This window comes from Sebastes fasciatus, chromosome 11 (assembly GCF_043250625.1).
Source record: "Sebastes fasciatus isolate fSebFas1 chromosome 11, fSebFas1.pri, whole genome shotgun sequence".
Classification (NCBI taxonomy): domain Eukaryota; kingdom Metazoa; phylum Chordata; class Actinopteri; order Perciformes; family Sebastidae; genus Sebastes; species Sebastes fasciatus.
The window spans coordinates 25,982,016-26,007,969 of record NC_133805.1 but is presented as its reverse complement, the minus strand read 5'-3'; the positions used below and the strand labels follow the sequence as shown (position 1 = coordinate 26,007,969).

Below are 25,954 nucleotides of genomic sequence, written 5' to 3'. Positions count from 1 at the left end.
CTTTATTTTACTGCATTGTTATACTGTTCACAAACTGCTAAGCCCGGCCCAGTTGCTACTGCACCTCCAAACCCCGGACAGTCAAGGTACACACATTCAACACGTACCTGCTACAGCGTGTCAGCTCTGCTCTGCCCTCTAGTGGCCGCAGACACACCAGCAGCTTAAGACAGACAGGTGAACAAACCATAAGACACACCAGCAGCTTCTTCTCTGCTGCAGCTGCTATTTCATCCTCATCAGCATCTTTTGTGCCATTCTCCCATGGTTCATCAGGATTTTTTATGAGTTTGGTTTTCACTTTGTAACGGATGGGACTTGAAATGTAATAAAGTACAGAACTTGAGATGAAGAATACTTAAAGGGACTGTTTGTAACTTCTTACATGTATAAATCACACGGGTCGGTGTCCCATGCGCGCTCGCATATGCGCGTTCGCGCGTGGCTACGCTGTTCAGACTCAGACTCCAACACAAACTACATGGAAGCACCAAAACCCCAAAGTTATATCTAGTGAAGCCCGTCTTGCAAAACAGTGTTGGCCGCGGTCGGAGGACGCGGGGGAGACCGTAGCTTTGGTCTCAAAGGCCGAAGTCTCTGCTGTACTCTGCTCCTCTGCTCCTCTGCTCCTCTGCTCCTCTGCCTGCCTGCTTTCACTCAGCTCACTCCACCTCACATGCATGCGCGCACACTCCACACTGCAGAAGAGTTAGTTTAGCTCTGAGAATATCTAGTAAATGTAGAGTGGAAGTTTGTACAGAAATAACTGCTGCAGCTCCTCCAGACCAACAGATGTTTTCCGTGTCTTGTGAAGTGACGGGGCTCTGCAGCGAGAAACGTTATCGTCTCCGACCGGGTGCCGGTGTCTCCAACGCTGACTTTCGTTGACTTCACGGCTACAGGTGTCGCTGTTAACAAGCATTTCTGGTTCTTACAAACCGCCCCTTTAAGTAAAGTAAAATTAATGTTTTGTTGTCTTTTAAATAGGCTACTCAAAAAGTACACAAGGGCACAAAAGATTACTTTGTTACAGTAACAACAGTAAATGTAATTCATTACCTCCATCCCTGGTTTAGCTTAACATACAGACCTACCAGCATCCCTAAAGCTCACTAATTCCTGGAGTCTTGTCGTCGCTGTGAGGTTGCCAGAAAACCAGCGAGTCTCCAGAAAGTCACCGAAATAGTCCCTCACACAACCCCTCAAAAGACCAACAATTTGTTTTTTGTGTGGATTACACAAACATGTTAATTAGTGAGCTTTAGAGGTGCTGGTAGACAGATGGTGTTACCTTCAGACAGAGCCAGGTTAGCAGTTTCCCTGTTTGCAGTCTCTATGATAAGCTAAGCCAATCAGCTGCTGGCTGTAGCTTCATATTGAACAGACAGTGGTATCTATCTTCTCGTCTAACTTTTGGCAAGAGAGCAAATAAGTGTATTCTCCAAAATGTTGAACTATTGCATCGTGAACTAGTTTTTTAATTTTGACACCAATCCATTGTCTCATGGAAATGCTTCTTAAAGTTGAGGTGGTGATTCAAAACTAAACAATGATTTAAAAGAAATGACAGAATAGAAATCAAATCTTGGAGACATAGCTTTATCAGCGGTGGATTTCAACACTTTCCACAACAACATTATCTACTATTTCGTCTTCGGACGTGTTGTGCTGTAATGATATGACCAAATCACTTCACTTAAGATGGCAAACAAGCCACACGTGCATGACGGATCAATCCTTCACGCTGTGGTACTGAAAGCTTTCCATCCTTTTTTTAAAAACATCATCAAATCACAATTCAGCGATTGTATTAAATATCACAAAGTTTATATCAGTCCAGTGATTTAAACTGTTAAAAATAAAAGTCTTGGACAGAAAGTTGAACACAAAAGTCTGAACAGCCAAGAGAGCTATGGTGTTCCAACAGTCGAAGCTCCTCCGCTCCTGCATTTCAATTTGGTGCGGTACCTGGGCGGTGCGCTGTCAGCAGAATCTGTGTTCCAGTTGGGTGACTGAGCCTTTCCTTGGTATTGAAACATGATGACAGTGAAGGCAAGTCTCACACCAGCCAATGGAGCCATCAATAATAAGACAAGGTGAGCAGGAGGGGGAGGGTTATCTGGGTACAGCACATGCACTTCCCAGTGGGCCGCGGGGCCAGACAGGGCCGCAGAGAGGCGAGATATGGTGTGACGCTCCTGGAATCTGTGATTTGACATCTGCTCCGTGTGAGAGTCTGTCAGAGGGCAGGAGAAGGTTTTCGAGGGGCACCGCCACTTCCTCTTTAGTCCGAGTCTCTGGGTTTTTATCAAAGAGATCTGACTCGCGGGGCACAGAGAGTGGCCGAGCAGCACGGCGCTCGCTGGAGGTGGTTGGCTTTGAATGGACGCCAAATTAAATGTCATTCAGCCCGCAAAGTCACTCCTCCTCTTCCACGTAGGTCGAGGGGAACCAGCCCATCTGAGAAGCAACAAAGCAGGATACAATTCAGGCAGCAGCACATTTGACAGGATATATATTTTTCATGTACTTTTTTGTATTTCCCCATTTTCTCTCAATTTTGAATGGTGAATTGTCCTCACGCTGCAGTCCTTGTGCCTACACAGGGCGCTAACTGTGAGGAGCTTCACAGAGGTTACGTAATGCACACACATACAGAGAGTTTCCAACTACCGCTTCCCACCCTGCCAAGATCAAACCGTCCTCCATGCAGGTGCCATGAACCCTCTCCAGTTTTCCACAAAACACCTTCAATTATGTCCAACAATTCTTTTAACCCCTGCATCACTATAGGCACCAACATATCAAGTATTTGTACGGTCAAAAACTTACTGAATGAACTTTAATTACTTTAAACCAGTGCTGAAATGTTTTCAGGCCTGATCCAATGCAACAATGTAAATAAGTTAAATACTATTCTTATTCTCATACTCTCTATTTTCTCCTTTTTTGTTCCGTCATGCTATGTATTTAACATTATGGCAGGCGGGGATAAATGTTGTTTACCAGACAATAAAGGAAGACATTTAAATAATATGTTTTCAGTTATACTCAATTTATGTTGATTGACACACCGCAGCCTACTTCAAGGTGACATTTGATGTGACTGCATCATTGGAGCTAAATTAAAGCCCATTCATCATGGACTTGCCTTTGCTATTCCTTCTCATTATCCAATTTAATTGGTAGGCCAAAAGATATCATATTTTTAGTTGGTTTTATTATATTTGTGCATAATTTGATTTGTATGAATAGCTACATAAAAAAAATTACCAAATAAATGTATGGACAAACTGTGGAAATGTATGTTGTTTGTAATGAAATGCATACAAAAATACGTTTAAAGATATGCGTATAAAGATAAATATATTCAAGATGCGTGCAAAGATTATGTCACGAAACTGCTGAATTAGGGTACTGGCACCTTTTTTGGTCCAATTCAGGCCCTGCTTTAAACAATAAAATATATATTGACTATTTAGGTCAGTACATACACTGAAACTCTACTGCTCAGACAAGAAGACTTATTTAAAAAAGTGTATTCCCCGTTAAGCCCTAAAAGGGTAGACATTCATAACTATTATTCAAATTAACTGACAGCCTAACATGATGCCATGATACCGCAATTTTAATGCATGATATTTAAGAGCGAACTGTCCAGTCAATTGGATGTGTAATAATACTGTATGAATATGTAGAATATGTGTAAAGAAATTCTACAATAGCTACCACTGTGTATGATAACAGCATAGATGGTGCAGAAACACCAAGGTAAAGATGGAATCAAATGACAGCATCCTCTAGCAGACCTACCCTGCCGTCGACCTCTCCCTTCCACCACCCATTGGACATCTTGGTATAGATCTTGATGATGTCTCCCTGCAGCAGGGACAGCTCCCGTGTGTCTCTGGAGCAGAAGTCATAGCGTGCCACTGCGATACCGACCACCCTGGGAGAAAACACTGAGACAAAGAGATCTCGTCTTATTATTGAGAGACATCTCTGCTACATTTCACAAATATTCTGAGAACACTCTCAGTGATTTAATGAACTTCTTAGAGCAACTATTGGACTACAAATGGACAAGAACTATATTATCTCTGGTGCTGTGGTTATGTGTCTCTCTCCTCTCATTGGTCCACCAATAACCTTTACACTCACAAAAATCAGAGAGTCACGCTCCATACAACCATTTAACCAGAATCTAAAAGCATAGTTTATAGGTGTTCTTAGGTTTGTCACCTTGGGATTGGGGCTGGGCGATAATTCAATATCATAATTTATCATCTTTCAATAGAAACAAAGCATGATTAAATCATATATCGAGATACAAGGATGCTTGGTGAAATTTAACCTTGAATTTTTACATTTTTTAAAAAGGAAGAGGAAAAAAAAATGAAAGGAAAATAAGATTTAAAAAATATAATAAATAATAATAAATAACTTATACATTGACAGTAATAATAATTAAAGGATAAATCCAAAACTACAGATAAAATAGGCTGATAGACTTTACATCAAATACTCAATGCTTCAATCAAGATGCGTTGAGTCGTCTCATACAGTAAGTACCAAGCTCAGTGACATCAAGTACAAAGCACCATGTACAAATGGACAAATGAACTATTAGTGGTCATTTCTATTTACATAATTCAAACTTCATGATGTCATACATTTTAGCTGATGGAGAGAAATACATCTCATATGCCATAAGTCTATTAGTCTGCACAAATACACCACGTCCAATTAAAATTAAAACATATACTACAAAAAATACAAGTGGTCTTAATCATACGGAAGCACAGTCCGTCGGTCAAAATAAGGATAAAGAGGGGCTGCCAGGTAAAGTCAAATTACTGGGCTGATCTGTAAAATTAAATTTTTTCCAGTTTATGGAACAACATCATATCCTCCATCAGGGATGATGGCAAAGGGGGTGAAGAGGACTTATTTTATCTTATTTTTAAATTCTAATAAAACTTTGACAACAAAAAATATTAACTCAAGGTTCACTCCAAACAGGTGCCTTTTGGGACTCCAAGGACAATCACAGAGCAAACTCAACAAAACGGTTCCTCTACCTTTAATATAGAGTGGTATATTATCATTATACGTAGTTTGTACAAGGTTAACATTACAACGGTATGAAACACATTCCTCACAATAAAATATCTATGGATATCTTGTAAGGATGAGGCAGCAAAGAGCCTTGACTTGTGTAAAAGCCACAGATGAGGGGAGAAATATATAGAGACGCCCAGCTTGGCGGTGACAAACACAGTAGAGATGACAGGTCATGGGATATCAAAGTCATGTGTTGATCTCATTAAAAGTTAATGTTCAACACAACACTTATCAGATTATACAAGGTTATAGCCACACATGCAGGTCAGGGCTCATCACTTGTGAACACAGGTGTGCACAGGTTTGTTTACCTTATCTGTGGAAATACAGGTGACACAACAGGGAAGATATGCTGGATGAAAGGAATACATCTACTCCCCCCAATGCACACACAGGCACATCATACCAACACAGAAGCTCGAGCCCACACACACATGCATGCATGCATATATGGACAAACAGAGTAATCTTAATGGACTATTATGCTGCTGGGAAAACCTCCCTCTATTCCAACTTGTGAGCATTTTCTCTTTATCCCAGGATGGTTACTACCATTGCTAGCCTTGTAGTCACACCTAAAAGTTAATATTAAAGCTGGAGTTGGTACCTTTAATAAGAATAACTTTTTGTCTGGGGGCGACCTATGGCTTGCCCGGAGGAGTTTCTGGCAGCGGCCCGGGTGTGGTTCCGACCTGCGGCCCTTTGCTGCGTGTCGTCCCCTCTCTCTCCCCATTTCCTGTCAATCTCCAGCTGCTCTAATAAGGGCAATAAAAGCCCTAAAAAATAATAAAATAATAAAAAAAAGATAACTTTTTGTCATATTTGCTCAACTTGTAACAATATCCTGACAGTAGTACATAAGGCAGATGAAAACAATTATTTCCTCTGCCTCCTTTTAGTGCTCCCAGTGCATGGCATTTGCAAGATTGTACCAAGTTTGAAGAAAAACAACCAATCAGAGCCGAGTATTCAGCTGTCAATCCCTGCTCACGGAGCTTGTAAACTCCGATCAAACGGTCAAACTAAGCAGCGCTGATCAAATATGAATCAATATTCTGTTACTGTAATGCCTATTTCTCACCTCAAACGTTTTCAGAAACATCTTGTAGTGTACTGTTTCGCTGTAAAATGAGAAAGTTTATGACCCGGCCACAGATTTGAAACCAGTCAAGCTTTAAGTAAATTAGCTATTTTTATTTTGTTACATATTTGTTTCGGTTCGATTTAAACGAAAGTGCATGTCCCCTTTCAATCAGATAATATTATAATAGAATTGATAATGTTACCGTTGCATTTTAGTAAAATGTAAATGCCAGCAATGGCAGCTTTATAGCTCTTTGCCACTTGTTTGCTGACAATTCTGCAGTTGTTTGCACCTAGTGGGAGATATCAGAGCTGTCAGAAATGGAATTACAGGAGACTGACGTGAATGTTTTTTTCCCCACACGACAACTCGTACGATTTGGGCGATGTGACGTAAAAAGCGGCATCATTAGACTACATTATTTAACAGAGACAAGGGAAAACAAGACGGTGTGTCTTTGGAAACCTGGAAATGTGGGCATACAGCAAGGGAGAGACAAAGAGAGTAGAAAAGATGTACCTGTACCTGACCAGAAAGGCGAGGAGGAAGGAGGAACAAAGCTGCAGCCGCCAAGAGGAACTACAGAGAAACGGAGCGGGCCGTAGTGGGAGCAAAGAGAGAACATAAGCAAAGTAAACATAAGTTTGACAGAAAGAACGTATGAGAGAGGGTAAAGGAGAGACAGACAGAGAGGAGGGGGGAGTTGGGAAAGTCAAACAACAAGCAAAAAGCAAGGATGGGTGAGAGAGAAGAGTGAGAGAGGAGGGCAAAACAGTGAAAGCATCAGACAATTTGTCATTTCACCTGGCACATGATGTTTGTGTAATACTGACCAATAAAAGGTTGAGTAGTTAACTTACATACAGTACACTTAACTTGACATGTCCACAAGTATGCAGAAATGTTCACATACTTTGGTCTGGGGCTGTTTTTTTATTATTTGGGCTATGCCCTCCTAGTTTCAATTAAATCTTAATGCTTCAACACACAAAGATGTTTCAAACAATAGCGTGCTTCCAACTTTTTGGTAACAGTTTGGAGAGGACCCTTTCCTGTTTTGAAATGACAATACAAACCTGCACAAAACCAGGTCCATAAAGAAATGGTTCGGTGTGGGAGAACCTGAGTGGCATGCACAGAGCCCTGACCTCAGGCCCATCCAAAACACCTTTGGGATGATCTGAACTGCTGTGACCCAGGTGAACTGCTGTGACCCAGGCCTGATCCACAGCCTCCTCATTCCTTTGAAGGAGGCCAGTCCAGCAACGCAGCGCGGCCAGAGAGTATAGAAGCAAAGAGATGAAACTCTGGTGCTTTTTTGACAACAGGTGCTAGATGCCGCCATTTTGGACTGAAAACACCAATGAGTCCATAGCCATGAATGTATAAAGAGGCGTCTGTAAATCACAGCATAATTTTTTTTTAGGTAAATCAACCTCCCAGTACGAAAACTTAAATAGCCCTCATTTAAATCGTTATGTCCTAAAAGTTGTATAATGCCAAATCCAGAGTTATTTTCCTCGGCATAATAAACATCAGACCCACGGGACTGCACCACCCCGTACGCTCATATGACATATCCGGTTCTGCCGGCTTCCTGCTAGCTGTATACGGCTGTAATAATGGATATATTGTCTGTAATTCATCACTTTTATGATCTTATAATACACCCATGGGCTGTATGCTGTAAGCCTGTACCGTGGTGGATGTATTAACGCCTCTTTTCCCAAACAACCGGTTATCAGCCAGTAGCTAGTAGTGCTAGTAGCATGACTAATGTAATGGAGTTGTAGGCTATTTACTAACATGCAGGGCAAAAGCACAGGACACAACCTCTTATACGTCCATGGTCTGTGGTCTATTGGACATCTACTGTATTTTGGAGGTCCTTGACATGAAAACGTTTGAGATTGCTCTCAAAATCTGTGAAAAAAGTTGAATAAATAAATTTGTAAGTAAGTAAATAGTTATAATATTGTGCATATTTATAATATTTTTATTGTTCAACACAGGCCATTTCAGTAGAGACATTAAATACGACAATAGAGTCAGTTCATAATGGGAATAGCTCTCCTGCTGGGCGCTGATGTTGCAATGGAACGAACAATTGGCTGTCACTTCTTAGCAATATCTTTGGTTAGGGTGCCAAAGCAGAGGGCTCCGACAAAAAAATGGAGGGTCGTCCAGCAAAAAAACCTGAAGCGGGCTCAACTTTTGCCACAATGCAACACAATGTCACCCAGCAGGGCTCTGCAGTGGCCAATCAAATGTGAACAGTATATTTCTTACTGTTTACTTACTGTTTGTTTGTGTTACTGTTGGCCGCGCGATTATTACGATGAAAGATGAAATAATTGCCGCTGTGATAACTTTCCACAGTTGTAAAATCCTTTCTCAGAGTATCATAACCTTCTGTGAAAACGCGAATGTCCCTATCTAAAGCCAGTGTTTGGTTTGTCTGTTCTGGGCTACTGTAGAAACATGGTGGCCGGCTCCGTGATTAGGACCCGCTCCCTATGTAGATATAAACGGCTCATTTTCAGGTAACGAAAACACAAAAAAAAATATTTTCAGGTGATTTAACACTAAAGAAAACATACTTATTAATATTATGCTGTATACTATTGCTGCCAAACGATCCCCCTAAATGTTACACACTGTTCCTTTGAGTTAACACATGGCTGTTTTCGGTCTGAACATCCACTTATTGCCCAACAGCAGTAGCTGACCTCACTGATGCTCTTGTGGCTGAATGGGAACAAATCCCTGCAGTCAGGTTTCAAAATCTTGTGGAGAGCCTCCCTAGAAGAGTTGAGGCTGTTGCAGCAGCATACAGACGTAGGCAAAGTTGTTGGTAACGTTCCGTTAAAGAGAGAAAAACCCACAATGGTCACTGAAATAACTTGAAACTGACAAAAGTAATAATAAATAAAAATTTACTGAAAATTAACTAATAAAAATCAGATATTGTTTTTGAATTGTGGTTCAACAGAATCATTTTAAAAAACAAACTGATGAAACTGGCCTAGACAAAAATGATGGTAGCCCTAGAAAAGATTGAAAATAATTTGACCATAGGGACATATTAAACTAAGGTGTGTCCTGTAATTAGCATCACATGTGTCTTCAAACTTGTAATCAGTCAGTCTGCCTATTTAAAGGGTGAAAAGTAGTCACTGTGCTGTTTGGTGTCATGGTGTGTACCACACTGAACATGGACCACAGAAAGCTAAGGAGAGAGTTGTCTCAGGAGATCAGAAAGAACATTATAGACCTTCATGTTAAAGGTAAAGGCTATAAGACCATCTCCAAGCAGCTTGATGTTCCTGTGACTACAGCTGCTCATATTATTCAGAAGTTTAAGGTCCATGGGACTGTAGCCAACCTCCCTGGACGTGGCCGCAAGGGGAAAATTGATGACATATTGAAGAGACGGATAATACGAATGGTAACCAAAGAGCCCAGAACAACTTCCAAAGAGATTAGAGGTGAACTCCAAGGTCAAGGTACATCAGTGTCAGATCGCACCATCTGTCACTGTTTGAGCCAAAGTGGACTTAATGGAAGACAACCGAGGAGGACACCAAATCATAAAAAAGCGAGACTGGAATTTTCCAAAATGCATATTGACAAGCCACAAAGCTTCTGGGAGAATGTCCTTTGGACAGATGAGACAAAACTGGAGCTTTTTGGCAAGTCACATCAGCTCTATGTTCACAGACGAAGAGATGAAGCATCCAAAGAAAAGAACACTGTACCTAATGTGAAACATGGAGGGGGCTCGGTTATGTTATGGGGCTGCTTTGTTGCATCTGGCACAGGGTGTCTTGAATCTGTGCAGGGTGCAATGAAATCTCAAGACTATCAAGGCATTCTGGAGCGAAATGTGCTGCCCAGTGTCAGAAAGCTTGGTCTCAGTTGCAGGTCATGGGTCCTCAAACAGGATAATGACCCAAAACACAGCTAAAAACACCCAAGAATGACTAAGAACAAAACATTGGACTATTCTGAAGTGGCCTTCTATGAGCCCTGATCTAAATCCTATTGAACATCTGTGGAAGGAGCTGAAACATGCTGTCTGGAGAAGGCACCCTTCAAACCTGAGACAGCTGGAGCAGTTTGCTCACGAGGAGTGGGCCAACATACCTGTCGACAGGTGCAGAAGTCTCATTGATAGTTACAGAAATCACTTGATTGCAGTGATTGCCTCAAAAGGTTGTGCAACTAAATATTAAGTTAATGTTACCATAATTTTTGTCTAGGCCAGTTTCATTAGTTTGTTTTTTTAAATGATTCTGCTGAACCATAATTCAAAAACAATATCTGATTTTCATTAGTTAATTTTCAGTGAATTTTTATTTATTATTACTTTTGTCAGTTTCAAGTTATTTCAGTGACCATTGTGGGTTTTTCTCTCTTTAACGGAACGTTACCAACAACTTTGCCTACGTCTGTATTTAGTAGCAAATTGATGCCCATGGTTTTTAAAGATCAGGTGTTCAACGGTCTACTTTGGCTATGTAGTGCAGCTTCTATAATCATCCCCAGGTCATACTGCATAACACAGCAATAGCAACCTTTTGAGTGAGCAAAAGCAGCAGTATGGGGGTAAGTATACGTCTGAGCACAGCACGGCGCCCTGACAAGGCAATCCACGCCGCAGAACCAACAGCTTCTGTTCTCATATAAAATCCCATCTGAGCCAGCGGACCCTCGCACTCTGAAAACCACCTGCTGTCATCAGAACAATATGGCTCCGTGCCTTCTTCCTCTCCCCCACAGGGATAAGTAAACACAGGCCAATACGTGTCAACTGTTGGTCTGACCAGAGCAGACACAAACCTGCAGGAAGTAGATACAGCGTAAACACATACTTTATGTGTACAGATATAAATAAACGTTGACTGTACATACAACCATAATTATTTAATATTTAAATTATATAAGGAAGTCAACCAATTCAAATATTTAATCGCAATTAATCGCATGATTGTCCATAGTTATCATGATTAATCACACATTCCCTTAAAGGGAGATTTGTCAAGTATTTAATACTCTTATCATCATGGGAGTGGGCAAATATGCTGCTTTATGCAAATGTATGTATTTGGGAAAAGTGAAAGTTAATGTGATAATAACGCGTAAATGCAAATTTGTTTTAACGCCACTAATTTTTTGAACACATTAACACAACTGATCTTTCAGAGGTTGTAGCGGACTCAAATGTGCTAAATTTTGGCGAGGAAAAACTGGCATGGCTATTTTCAAAGTGGTCCCTTGACCTCTGACCTCAAGATATGTGAATGAAAATAGGTTGTATGGGTACCCACGAGTCTCCCCTTTACAGACATGCCCACTTTATGATAATCACATGCAGTTTGGAGCAAATCCTAGTCAAGTCAGCACACTGACACACTGACAGCTGTTGTTGTCTGTTGGGCTGCAGTTTGCCATGTTATGATTTGAGCATATTTTTTATGTTAAATGCAGTACCTGTGAGGGTTTCTGGACAATATTTGTCATTGTTTTGTGTTGTTGATTGATTTTCAATAATGATTATATACATGCATTTGCATAAAGCAAGCCTATTTGCCCACTCCCATGTTGATAAGAGTATTAAATACTTGACAAATCTCCCTTTAAGGTACATTTTGAACAAATACAAATGTGTGAATAATTTGCGATTAATCGCGATTAGTCATGAACAATCATAGGACGAATCGTGATTAAACATTTTAATCGATTTACAGCCCTAGTATGTTTATATTTATTACAAAATTTAGCATATGTTTGGAGTATTATTTAACCTCCTTTGCGACAAGCTATTATGACATTGGTACCAATGGATTCCTTAGGTTTTCTAGTCTCATATGATGCCAGTATCTTCACTTTAGCTTTTAAACTGAGTCCGCTGCAAGCCCTAATTTTCAGATCTCATTTTGACAGATTTTTTATAATATTCACTTACAATCATTAATTAAAGACAACAGAATAGAATATCCTCGATAACACTGACTACAAAATTATTTTTAATTATTTCCCATCCCTAACATTCCCACACATACACAGACGACAAGCACTCAGTCAGACTTAATTAAAGATGCTAGCTGGGGTTTCTCCCAACAAATTACTCCAAAGTTTTGATGGTTTTTCAATAGTTCTGCATCTTGTGATTGTTTGCTCAGCCTTGCCTTCTGTTTTCTTTGCTATGAGGTGTCTGTTTTGAGATTCAAACCATTTTGTGTGTGTGTGTTTTTTGTTTTGGCATGACATCTGTCTTTCCACGGAGGCTGTTTACCAGACAGAGAACGCGGTGCCCACACTAAGTCTGTCTATGGGGGTGGACGACTTAAGGCAATAATAATCTATCCCAGAATGCACTGAGGGTCTGTCAAGGCTTTCTCACTGAAGGAAGCGCGGTGAATGGCAGCTATGCACAAACACACCTCTCGCAGAGCTGCTTTGAAGCCTGATGCGCTGGGAGACCGACGCTGCCAAAGGAGGCAGAGGGACAAGGATGTAGCAGAATTTTACATCCGAACAGACACAAAGGGCTAACTTTGACTTTGTTCCACGCGTTCGTCTGCTTGCCTCTGCTGCAGCGGCTGTGGTTGTTTACACGTACGCCTCTCTTTAAGTTAAGACAGTTTACCTCCAGCTGCTTTCTGCTCTTTTACATCAGATCATATTTGCAAACTTTTCCCAGTTTTGTGGAAACAGGCAGCAGTCCCTCGGTTGGACCAGGGGTATCCCCCAGGTGTGTGTCAGCGGCAGGCGGCTGTCACACAGTTTTCTCTGCTGCCAGCCCAAGTGAAATGTCATGTCCTGTCAGGAAAATTGTGAAGCCATCTCGGAGCTGAACAGCGTGCGGAGTGTGACGTTTGGAGTAGCAAGCTCCTGGTGCTTGCCTGGGGCATTGGGCCCTAACTGGGACCTCTCTGCTAAGCCTGGTGAGCTGCCGAAGCTCCTTTCTATTTCCTTCACTCACTGTCTCTCTCACTCCCTCCTTTGTCTTTTGCTCTCCCGCTATCTCTCTCGCCCCATGCCTCCCCTTTGTAACCTGTGTCTCTCTTTTACCCCATTCACACTTGGTATTAACGTGCCATCTGTATTTGGATGTCTTATCTGGGTAAGGCAAAACGTGTTAATTCAAGGCGCAAACGCACGTGGATTACATTGCAATCTGAACAGGATTGTACCAGCTCGATCCACAGACTGTATATATAACCGTGACGTCACCCATTGGTTTGTGGACTGCAGTTTTGTAGCCTCGAGTTCAGCATTTTGGTTCATTTGGTTTTTTGCAACCAAAAGTGACAGGAGAGGGTGGAGCTAAGCACAACCGAACGATCAATAAGACATTTTTAGGATACCAAAATGCTTAAAATTAACTAACTTTCATGAGCTGAAAACACACTGTGAAAGGGTTAAAGTTGTCAAGACAAAAACATTTGCTTATTGGTCTATTTGACTCTAAATGGGACCATAATTTACTAAATGAACATCATGCTGTATTGAAGAAGACGTGAAACTAGCGATTGAGACCATAAACTCATGTTTATAATGTTTACTGAGGTAATAAATCAAGTGAGAAGTAGGCTCATTTTCTCATAGACTTCTATACAATCAGACTTCTTTTTGCAACCAGAGGAGTCGCCCCCTGCTGGCTGTTAGAAGGAATGCAGGTTTAATGCACTTCCATTGGATCACTCTAAATGTAATCTGTACAGTTTGGCTGCATTTTTAAAGACTCAACATTTTGGGGAAATATTCTTGCTTTCTTGCCAGGACTGATTGATACCACTCTTGTATCGGTAAGTAAAATATGAAATTAGAAACAGGAGGTGGTTCCTCAGCTTGCTGGAGTCTACAGCCAAGAAATAATTGAAAAAAGTTTTCACACTTTAAATAAATGAGATATAATAATGAGCATTAAGAATTATTAACTGTGTACATCAAATTCATTCATCTCAACCTTTGTTTTTCTAGTCCGTCATCCTCAGTGTTTATCAAGTTAATCAACAATTCTACAATTATTCGACTCGAAATAACTACAAATTCAGACCTCCTATGTGTCGAACATCTCAGTTACAGTTTGGTTTAATTTACCGAGGTTCAGCGATATGGAACGCTCTGCCATCTCATATTTTAAAGTTTGCACCAGAACAAATTAAGAAAGACGTTAAAGGTTTGTTTTTATCTCCCCAATGATTTCCTTATGGACAATCTCTGTAAATTGCTTACTAATAATGAATTTTTAATGATGAGCATCTTAATTCTTAATCTAATTCTATTCTATTACTTTGTCTACTCGCATATATGGATGTCTCTTAGTGTGTGTAATCTTATCTTTTTCTTTTTTTCTTCTTCTCTCTCGCTCTCTTAACCATCCTTTTTAATATTTTATTCTTTTTTTATAATTGATAAAAGGTATGCACCGAAGAGTGCCATGATCGAGCCCCTCTGAGGGGTTTTTGCACCTCTCCATCACGTGTTGTTGTTTATGTAATATAAATTTAATAATAATAAAATCTAAAAATGTAAATGTATTAATTAGTGAGCTTTAGGGGTGCAGAACCTGGCTAGCTGTTTCCCTGTTTCTAGTCTTTACACTAATCTAAGATAGCATAAATAGCTATATTTTAATTGTCTCATCAATCTTCTCATCTAACGCTTGTTTTGTTTTGTTGTCCACTACAAACAGCTAACGGTGACCCTTTCCTAAATGGAGTCTTTTTTTTTACTTCCATTTCTACCCCTTTCCTTTCCTTTACACTTCCCCTACCTCACATTTATCTCACTCTTTCCCTTTCTTACATCCATGTCTTTCTCACTGTGTGCCTCATTTTTGTCTCTCTCCCTCTCCCCTCCCTTCTCTTCCTACACTTTTTTTTTGCCATTTCCACCTCTTCCTGCTCCCCCGACTTCCCACCTCTCTCTCCAGCTCTTACCCTCCTTCTGTCCATTTCATTCTATCCACATTCTCTGCCTCGCTCTCTCAGACTCTCCATTCCTAACATGCCTCTTCACCTACTCTCCTCCTTCACATGCCGCCTCAGAGCGAACGAGCATCTGCTTCTGTCTCCGAGGGCCAGTAATGACGCAGGGACTGGACTTGTTGAACTTAAGCACACGTGTGCATTTATACATTTTATACATGCCTGTTAATGCCAGCAGGTTGACATCTAAGATGATGCTTTACATCTCACAGTCAATAATTACCTCTTCACCGCGCGGTGACGTACTTCAGCAGTTTCATTCTGACCCTGTGAAAGCTTCTCATTATTTCCATTTATCATTTAATGTTAGTTTGACCCTAATAGATGGGGTCTGCCACATAACATGCATAACATCTATCAGATAATTACACAAAGGGTCAATACTGGATAAATCATTTGTCTATTTCCTTCTTTAATTAATTGACTTTTGTAAAATGTAAGTGTTACCTGTACAATTGTTTTGTTATGCTCTATTCAAGTTCACTTTTAGCAAAAGTCAAAATCCACTGAGACGACACCATTCTTTTTTGTATCTATTTATATTTTTATATTTAAATTATTTTCATTTCTTTTTGTCATAAAAAAAAGGGAATTGTAACATCTACAATTCCCCGACAACTAGATAAAAAAGGTTGAATGTATATTGATAGTAATGGATTGTTTGATGGTGTGAATTTCAACACCTTTCCATTTATCAAAACATTTAGCATGAATAAATAGAAGCATATTGAAAAATGTTATATAGCACACAAAAGTATAAAACTCATTGTCATTGAATTATTCTAAAGCCAATTTATATAAAATATTTTGACAATATATTTATTTTTCAGTTTGACATTTTACATCACTGAACTAAACAAAGCACTATTTGCTAGTTTATTTATCAAACATTTCATATCCATACTCAGTCAGACCAAGGTCTTGTGTATGTAGTTGAATCTAGATGACATCATACATACTGTAAGCTAAAAATGTCAAGCTGCTGTCTTTCTCCCTGAGCTGTCCCACAGGGAATCCCTCATTATTGTGATGGAATTTTCCATCGATTCCTCTCTTATTGGTAGAAAGGTCAAAGTGTTTGTCAGAGTGTCCCTCTGTTGACATTCTTGGGTTGGAGTCCTGTCTAGAGGAGCCACCGTTATCTGTACAGCTGTGCCTGTAGTGGAGACCGTAGAGCCAGTCGCTAGGGCAACCAGGGTCAGAGATGCCAGAGGAACGAAGTAAGTCATAACATGATAATGGGTAAGACACTGAGCACCGGGGAGGAAGGGCAGAGTTGTGAGGCCTTCACGCAGAGAGCATCTATTGTGGAGACCTGTCAATTCTCCTTGGCCAAGCTTCAATAAACCTTCTTTTGTAAGACATCATCAGCTCCGGACCTCTTCCTTCCAAAGATAACTTGTATATCAATTATTCCATCACAATTATGCTGCGCTAAATATTTCTAGCATGCCTCACACGTCAGAGATAGGATGAAACTTAATTTTAACTTAATAACAAAGCAATTGCTCTGACACCATGATTTTGCAACATAAGGTGGGACTTTTTTTTTTTTACAGCTCTTAAAGGTGAGGGCACACGGTACATTAGCTGGTCTGTAGTAACAAAATAAAGCAAGTGAGATACTGTTTCTGCCCTCAGCTTGTTTGGTTGCTTCTACTTGATGATCTGGGAAATATCAGTTTCCACTGACTGTTTGGGTCACACAGAGAGGCTTTACAGGCAGGTCAACTTCCCAGGGGAAAACAACTCACCTTACTCTTTCTGAACTGGACTGTTGTAGCACAACTCACCCCTCCAGTACTCCAAACAGGTCAAACAAATGCTTAGAATTACTGTTCAGCTGTAACCGGATCGAGATGTGATCTGGTAGTATTTCCCTCTGTCAGACAGTGTCAGGGAGGAAACCTGGATGTTTGTGAAGCGGACTCACCACTGCCAGCCTTGGTAATGGCCTTGGGCATGTTTCCATTGGACAGCTCCCTATAGGGGACCTGCAGAGTGGTGTCAAGGCTGCTGAAACCCTCCTTCAGAGAGTGCTGCTTGTAGTATTCCACCAAGTCCTGTGTAAAACAAGCACAATAAAAGAAAAACAAATGTACAGAAATGAAAGCAAAGGCATGTGGGCAGGTTGGGTATGGAGGAGCTGCTTGTTTGATCTTGATAATATAACAGCAGCCAGTACTGAAGAAGTGTTCCTGGGTGTTTCCGCAACTATATTTTTTTCAGAATCCTTACCGCGACACTGAACGAATGCCATACTAAAAGGTCACCCACATAGGTGACCCTCAAGATTAAGAAAAACACGGTTAAGATCACCTTTTTTTCTGTAGTATTTATTGTGTGTCATTACCATACAGCTAAGTGATTGTGTATTTTGAACTACACTTAAAAAATAAATTAATATTACTGAAACAGCTTTAGGTGTTCAGGTAAAGACATTGGAATTGCAATATCTATCTATTGTCATAAAACACAACATATTTTATATTTTTTTGTGTATGAAGACTGACATCTATGGTTACTGTCTATATTTTTCAGGGTGTACAAAAAATCTTGAAATTTTCTATTTCTAAAAAATGTTTTTATATCAATATTTACAATGATGCACAAAGCTTGATGAACATGAATTTAAATTTCTTAAAAATGTTATAGGAATTAAAAAAGGAAATTTAAATGAACTAAAATATAAAATGAAAATTATTTTAATGACTCGGTAAGGACACTTAGTAAGAACAAGTGATAAAAACCATAAAAAATAAACATGTTACAGATTGTTTATATGTATTACATACTCTGATGGTTAAAATTATATAATTTGGAAGGGGAAAAAGTGACCGTAGTTGCAGAAACACCCTCCTAAGAAAGGCAATTAAACGCAATATATCTTTCTTTCTACCCATTTCAAATGTAAGTATTGGAAACAAGCTAATATTTGATACAGGCAGTTGCTTACAACATCCCCTTGTAGCTTTGAGTGTGAACACAAATATAGAAATAAACCACTTAGTAGACATATTTTATCATTGTACATAAACAAAAGTAAATCTTTCATTGGCATGCTGGTGTTTATCTCCAGAGAGTGCTGCAAAAGCAAATATGTCAAAATGATTATACTCATTAATGCTACAGTAGCTTCAATCCATACAAAGTTAAAACCTTTACCAGCACGGTCTTGAACAGCCGACTCTCAGCGATGTAAAAGCAGCCGTCCTTGGTCAGAATCTTAATGTGCTTGACTTTATCGTTGAACCTGTGGAGAATGAATAAGACATGGGCTGCTAATCAACTATACATGCTTCCACATCAATCCGGTCTCTATGGTGAACCATCACGAAGGTCTGTCTCAGCTGACTGTCGGCTACCACGCTGAGCTGAGCCAAGCAACTTTGTTTGACATGAACACCTTGGGTTATCCCTGCTGTGGAAATCAGATCCAATTCACTCAAATCAGATAATAATAGAAGCACCATAGGATTACTTACCCTGTACGAGGAATTCATACCAGAGTCTACTTGTGACCCTTCATCGAAGGTCATAATGCCTTATAGTGGACAGGAGTTGTGAGCAGTTATACCATACAGTGTTTTTCCTTCTCTGATCTTTCATCTGAAATATTTTTAGAGGCATTAAGAGCTAAAAGTATCAAGTAATTAACAAGAGAAGCAAGAAAAAAAAACATAATTAAAAGTATTTCTTTGTTTGTTTTTGCTGGTGGGCGGTGCTTGGTATTTCCTCAACTGATCTCAACATGGCTGCTGGGTCACAAAATTTCTCATTTTACAGCTAAACAGTACACTACAAGATGTTTCTGAAAACATTTGAGGAGGGAAATAGGCATTACAGTAACAGAATATTGATTCATATTTGATCAGCGCTGCCTAGTTTGACCGTTTGATCGGAGTTCGCGAATGATTGACAGCTGCTCAGAGACGGCAAGGCTCCAGCTCGGCTCTGACTGGTTGTTTTCCTCCGGTCTGTGAAATCTTGCAGATGCCATTAGGAGCACCAGAGGACACCGGGGGACACAGAGGGACATAATTTTTTTCAGATTACCTGTCTCATGCACTACTGTCAGGATATAGTGACCATTTAAAAAAAAAAACGTTTTCATATTTGCTCCAATTCTACCAACTGCTGCTTTAATCCATGATAGAAAACGGTATCACAAATAACTGCAAAACTTCCTCTACAGTTTGTGAGAGTGTATGCTATAGGCCTGATTAAATAATGAAAAAAATGTCAAATACTTATATGTCCTGTGAGAATCTTAGCTCAGGCTGACTTCTTTGTTGAACAGTATAGTGTGGTCCAACCTTGAAAACACATACACGCTGTTCAGTACATACATACTGTAGGCACCAGTGGGGGAGTGCTGTCAAGCACAGTGCTGTATATTACATGACTCCCACATTGTGATGTGCAAGATACAATGGATGAAGATTCGCATTGTAAATCTCCTCCCATGCATTGTATAACGGATAAGAAGGAGCATATGATCATGTTGCAAATTGACAGATATATTATGAATATATGGCGAGTCATACATTATTGATGTGTGTTGAGTTATATTGTGCATAACACATGGAGACAGATGAGCCCTGTTTGGTGAGTCCTATATAGGCTCCCAAGGCTGAACACACATACACACAAACATTGTTCAACACACACACACACACAGACTGTAGTGTCTAGTGACACTAGACAGTTCCAGTTGATTAGTAGCCACTCTCTGTATAAAGCTCCATTATCTCAAACGGCCATCCTGATAATGATCTTAAGCAGTGAGACAGGCAATTAGGATTGGAGTGTTCACAAACTGGCCCTGTACATCAAAGCTTTGAATGAGGGACGGTATGAGTCCACCGAAACCAAATGGGCTGGAATGGTGTGTCACTGGCTAAATAGTCTTAACGTCCAAACACTATTTCAGAGCGCACCCTCAATCGTTATAATCTCTCGGAGCCGTCATGTCAGGTCGGGAGGACTCGATAGTCCTTTTTAAAGACTGAACAAGCTTTGATGTAGCCTGAAAGATATTCGCTAGTTAAATGGCCAGTGTTGTATTTCAAAAGAAGGCTACCGAGGCACTCAACTTGCAGATAAAGCAGCCATTTATTGAGGCCTAAAGGGATGGATGTTTTATCTACAATGCAAGTGCGTCGCTGGCCTTCTTTTGAAATACATTTCTAAGACTGATAGGCAAAGAGCAGCAAACAGTATGATGCAAAGCTATCAGCCTCTCCTTGAGCATATGTCTGAGCAGAAGAGACAGACAATAGATAGATGGTAAAATAGATCATCCAATTCCATCTCATTCCCCACGCTGCATTCAGCTGAGATGTGTGGACTGAGACGGTCAGGGTTAACTTAAATAACTGGAATAATGTTTAGGTATGATGTGAAGTTCAAACGAACCCTGTGGCACTGACACAAGAAGGGTGAATACTCATATTAGAAACACCGTTATACCTTTAGTGTCTAGCCATGCAGAAAGTTGCCCAGGTCAAGGTATAGTTATCTACCTGTACATCAATATAAATGAGGCAGAATTTCATGTTTGATGCTCAGAGCCTTGAAAAAGACAACAGCAACATCTCTTTCTAGAAACAGACCTTGCTCTCAGCAGTTTTCATAGGGACTATTTCTTCTGTACCTGAGTAGTTCAAATGAAAACAGTTCAAAACAATGTAACAAATAGTAACTGGAAATCAATTTTCAAGTGCAATATTGAGGGGTGGAAGCAATGTGGGTCCATAAACAATAACTTCTGATTCATAGTTTTCATGGTTTTCCCTCTTTGACCACCAAAATAATTGAAATACATGCTTAAACTGTCTCTTTCCAGGTGTTTACATGCCTAAAAAATAGAAGATTTTAATCACAGGCAACCTCGGCTAAACTTTAGCAACAGCTGGGGTATAATGTTAGTGAACTGCCCGTGTTACAGAAACTTATTTCTTAAAGGGACTATTTGTAACTTTCAGAAGTGCTTGTTAACAGCGATACCTGTGACCGTTAAGTCAACGAAAGTCAGCATCGAGCTCGCGCTTGCTCGCTCTACATAGACATGAACGAGGATTGCTCAAAACAGTGAGGCGACACACGTCAGCTAAAACCACAATATCACTCTATATTTCAGCTGCTTGGCCGTAATGTTAGCTGACCAGACGAAGGTCTCTATATGAATCAATGCTGATCCTAGTGTTGGCTTTTCCTGCTTCATCCTGCTTCTGCCTCAGCCTCCGGGGCTCCGGGGCTGAAGCAGGAAAAGCAGGTCGGTGCCGAGGCTGAAGCAGGAAGAGAAACGTTATCGCCTCCCGACTGCGCCCGCAGGGAGACACCAGCACCCGGTCGGAGACGATAACGTTACTCATTACTCCAGATCAACCTCTGTTGATCTGGAGGAGCTGCAGCATTTATTTCTGCACAAACGTCCACTGTACATTCACTAGATATTCTCAGAGCTACTAACTCTTCTGCAGTGTGGAGTGTGCGCGCGTTCATGTGTAGAAGTGGAGCGAGACAGCGAGAATGCGCGCGGTGTGAGTGAAGGCAAGCAGGCAGAGGAGCAACTCCGGCCACATGTGAGCGGGCATATGCTATCCCGACCCGGTAGATTTATACCTGTAAAAAGTTACAAACAGTCCCTTTAAGTCTTAAATTAGGATAGGAAGAGTCTAAGATAGAGTTTTTCCCCAATTTGTTATTATGAAAGCAAATTCCAACTGACTTTAGGAATCCTATCTTATCTTACTTCACCCTGTCTTATCTCAGGTTAGGAAATCCTAAATACTCCACCTTCTTTAACAAATCCAAATGCCATTTCTCAATGTCTATAGCTAAATGATGAAAGTAATACCATGATTACTACAAAGTCGTGAATTTCATGGGCCCTGACTTTAACGAACAACAAAAAACAACCCTTTAAACTTAATTCTGTCCCCCACCATCTGCATTTTAAGACCAACTGCGATTCATCAGACCAGGCAAACTTTTTCCATTCTTCAAGATTATATAGTCACTATAACTTCTTGTTTTTCATGAACACAGCATGACCTCTTTCTGCTGCGGCCCCGTCCACTTTTAACATTTGATGAGCTGCTTGTTTTCAGACACCAGGCACCATTGTTGTGCGGAGCTATTATTTGCATGTGGGCATTTTGTTTGCTTGAATGATTCTCGCCACTCTCCTCTCTGCTCTCACAATAAGGTGTTTTTGCCCACAAGGCTGCTGCTGACTGTGTGTGTTTTGTTTATTCCACCATTCTTGGTAAACCGTTGTGAGTGAAAATTGTAGATTTAGTATGGAAACAAGCCATCATGTCACTTACTTTATACTAATGGCGTATTCGGTGCACTCTTTGCTCCTGTGTCGAATCAGATAGGTGCTGTGTCCTCGGTCCAGAAGCTCCACCTCAGCCTGGTATCTCTCCATCGGCCCTGCAAACCTGAACCACCAATGAACAACTACTGCACTTTACACTGCAATCAATCATTCTGAACATGAGGATGCCAATACAATCAATAAAATAGAGCAAGAACGACTTGTGGTTATTGTTAGCAATCTACAGTCATTTGTTTTCATCGCTTACCAGAGCTGGGCAGAGTAATCGACAGGTTTTGGAACCTGGCAAAGAGAAGAATTGTGGTTATTTTCTGTTTTTTTATGGAGTCGATACAGAGGGGTGGAGGTCATTTGCGGTAATGTGATATTCAAGCCACATCTAATGGCTAAAATCGCTCTTCTACAGCGAAAAAGTGCGATTGAAAAGCACTACATTTCTCTGCCAAGACATCAATAGTAGCCATTATCCACTGAATGCATTGTAATCATACTAAATGTGTCTTATTGATTGCGAAAAATATGCACACTTACACATGGGCAAGGCCTCACAGCGTCACTTGGAAAGAAGCCAATCTTGCTTGTCGCCAGAATTTTTCCCTGCAATGGCAACTAGCTGTTAATCGCATTATATTTGTCTGGAAGCAAACACACCTCTCTCTCTCTCTCTCTCTCTCTCTCTTTCTCTTCTTCTCTTCCCCTCCCACACTCGCTTCAATAAATCCTCAGCAATTAGCACACAACAAGCAGTGCATCTAATTTGCAGCCCAAGTTAATTATGGTTCAAACTCTGCCGGCAGTTAGATTTGTACTGCATCAAAACAAGAGCCTCGTTTAACACTAAATAATGGATCTTATTCTGGTCTTTGAATATCCAAACAGCATGAGCTCTCTGGCTTGCACTAAAGACTAACAATTGCATTTTAGCGAACCCGCCTCAAGCACAACACAAGCTTTATATGAAAATCACTAATTCCTTCAGCAAACATAGTGTAGACAGACTTTTTTTCTCCTTCTAAATAAAACCACTTTGGTTAAACAAATTACTCTATTTTCATACAAACTTGCTCCTACGTACAGTTTATTTCATAACCTTAATCCTCTGTCATGTACATTATCTTGTCGGCAGTAATATATATCAACATTAAGATCACATGATTTCCAGTTCTGAGTTTGAGGTCAATTTGAAGTCCATTGAGTGAATCTGAGGAGACAGTGAGTGTTGAGGGCATGTGGAGCTCCTCATTCAGCTTCCTGCCCTGTTTATGCTTTCCTCCTCACTCCTCTTTATTAGAGTATGAAATGCTTTTTGGGACCGTGCAAGCCCCGGCAGTAACTAGATTGGAAAGCGAATCTTTACCCATCTCTATGATTCATTCTGTGTAATAACATTTCATCAAAGGTTTTTTGAGAGCCCCTCTCTATTTGTTATGCCCTCGATAAGCGTATGATAAAGATTAAACTTATTACTCTGTTGGCATAAACAGGCAGCAGCCAAAGGATCAAATGAAATTACAGTGATTGATTGTATTGTTCTGCCAGTGGGATGGGGGATAATTGCCTCCTGGGTAACAGGGGATATGAATTCTCAATGTTCTGTAATTCCATCCTCTGGCGCCACTGGGGACGCTGAAGATTAAAGGTACCCTGTGGAGGTTTCATTGCAAGCAAACAGGGTTTTCTTTAGATTCAGTGTTGCCCACCAAAACGCATTGTGTGTGACCGTAAGACCTAACAAACTTGTTGAGAACATTTGCAAAGTCTTTTTTTTTTTTGCATGTTTTAAAACATGTATTGTTTATATGAGATTGGAGTCTTCTTAATCGTCTTCTCTTTTATAACTGCATCCTACATTTTTCAGCTCATTACTACCACAAGCTGTTGATATGCTTTTGCAGAATTTTCGCAGAAATGTGAAAAAAAGAAAGACTCCAAACCATAAATATGTTTAAGCTAGGGCTGTCAATTGATTAAAACATTTAATTGCAAAAAATTGCATAATTGTCCATCGTTAATCACAATGAATCGCAAATTAATCACATATTTTTGAACTGATCAAAATGCACCTTAAAAGGAGTTTTGTCAAGTATTTAATACTCTTATCAACATGGGAAAGCGCCAAATATGCTGCTTTATGCAAATGTTATGTATATATTTCTTATTGGAAATCAATTAACAACACAAAACAATGACAAATATTGTCCAGAAACCCTCACAGGTACTGCATTTAGCATAAAAAATATGCTCAAATCATAACATGGCAAACTCAAGCCCAACAGACAACAACAGCTGTCAGTGTGTTGACTTGGCTATGTTCAATCAGTAGGGCTGTGTCATCATATTTTATGATGTCATCACCCTAAAAAAATTGTGTTATTGTGGTTATATAAATATAATATAATATATAATTTATGGTGCTGTTAGATTGCCGCTAGACAGCCCCTTTAATACAGGTGCCTCCCTTTTGTGTTTTTTGAGAGAGAGAAGACCTGTGGACTTTGCCCGCAATGTTTCTGTAAGTTATTAATAATAATAATCTGAATGTCAAAGTTATGAATGAAGCTTCGACCTATTCAGTACAGTTCAATTTTCCGCTGTTTTGCTATTAGCATAAAGTGCTTGGCATAGGCTTCAGCAAAATGAAGTCTCCACTGTCTCCATAACAGTCAATACATGCGGCCAAAGTTCCCACTGCTGGTCATAATAATGCGCTGTCACCCCAAGGAGACTGTGATAGCTGAGTGGAGCCCAATAGTCTCTGGTGAGCACCGTCGTAGTCTGTCCCAAGTCTACCGCTACTTTTGCTTTCTGATCTTTGATACGGTGGTGGCTCTCAAAGGCACTTCGTGTGCAGTCATTGGATGCAATCCGAATTATTTCACACAGTTGCGTTAAAGAAATTTGTGGCGTTAAAACAGATTTGCGTTAACGTGTTATCATTGTGTTAACTTTGACAGCCTTAATTCATACAGAAAACGTTTTATCATGATTGATAATACATTGTGGTTTGGAGTCAGAGTTTGTACTTTTTATTAACACTGTTGTACAAAAGCTTTGCACCGGTGATGTGAGCATAATTGCACTCATTCACTGCCATGCAAGAGCCAAAAAAAATAGGCTAACTCGTTTTGGCGAATAGCCTTGTTGCAGTATCATTATGCACAAGACAGTGATAGACACAAATGTGTATTATCATTTAATTCCTTTAATTATACCCTCCCAGCTTGCATGGTTACCATGGTAGCAAACAATGCAGTGCCATCAGGTCTGCAGCATGACATTCTGCTAGCCGTTCTATCGGCTTACAAGAAGTCTCCTGGCATTCGTGTCCTCACCCTCCACCTTGTGCTCTGTCACAACAGAGAGAAACATGGAGCATAGGAAATCAGGCTAACCGCCAAC

General features: G+C 40.2%; 1 protein-coding gene across 2 annotated transcripts in view; it reads right to left on the bottom strand.

Moving 5' to 3' along the window:
* Positions 1-1,010: 1,010 nt before the first annotated feature.
* LOC141777532 (guanine nucleotide exchange factor VAV3-like) overlaps positions 1,011-25,954 on the bottom strand; it is a 61,411-nt gene continuing 36,467 nt past the window's right edge. For both annotated transcript variants that reach the window (XM_074651851.1, XM_074651852.1), the window contains exons 21-27: positions 23,087-23,152; positions 22,803-22,837; positions 22,542-22,658; positions 18,373-18,460; positions 17,141-17,270; positions 3,814-3,962; positions 1,011-2,460 (exon numbers count right to left, since the gene is read on the bottom strand). In XM_074651851.1, the coding sequence (XP_074507952.1) occupies positions 2,419-2,460; positions 3,814-3,962; positions 17,141-17,270; positions 18,373-18,460; positions 22,542-22,658; positions 22,803-22,837; positions 23,087-23,152 (627 nt within the window). In that variant the 3' untranslated portion in view covers positions 1,011-2,418. The remainder of the gene's footprint in view (positions 2,461-3,813; positions 3,963-17,140; positions 17,271-18,372; positions 18,461-22,541; positions 22,659-22,802; positions 22,838-23,086; positions 23,153-25,954) is intronic.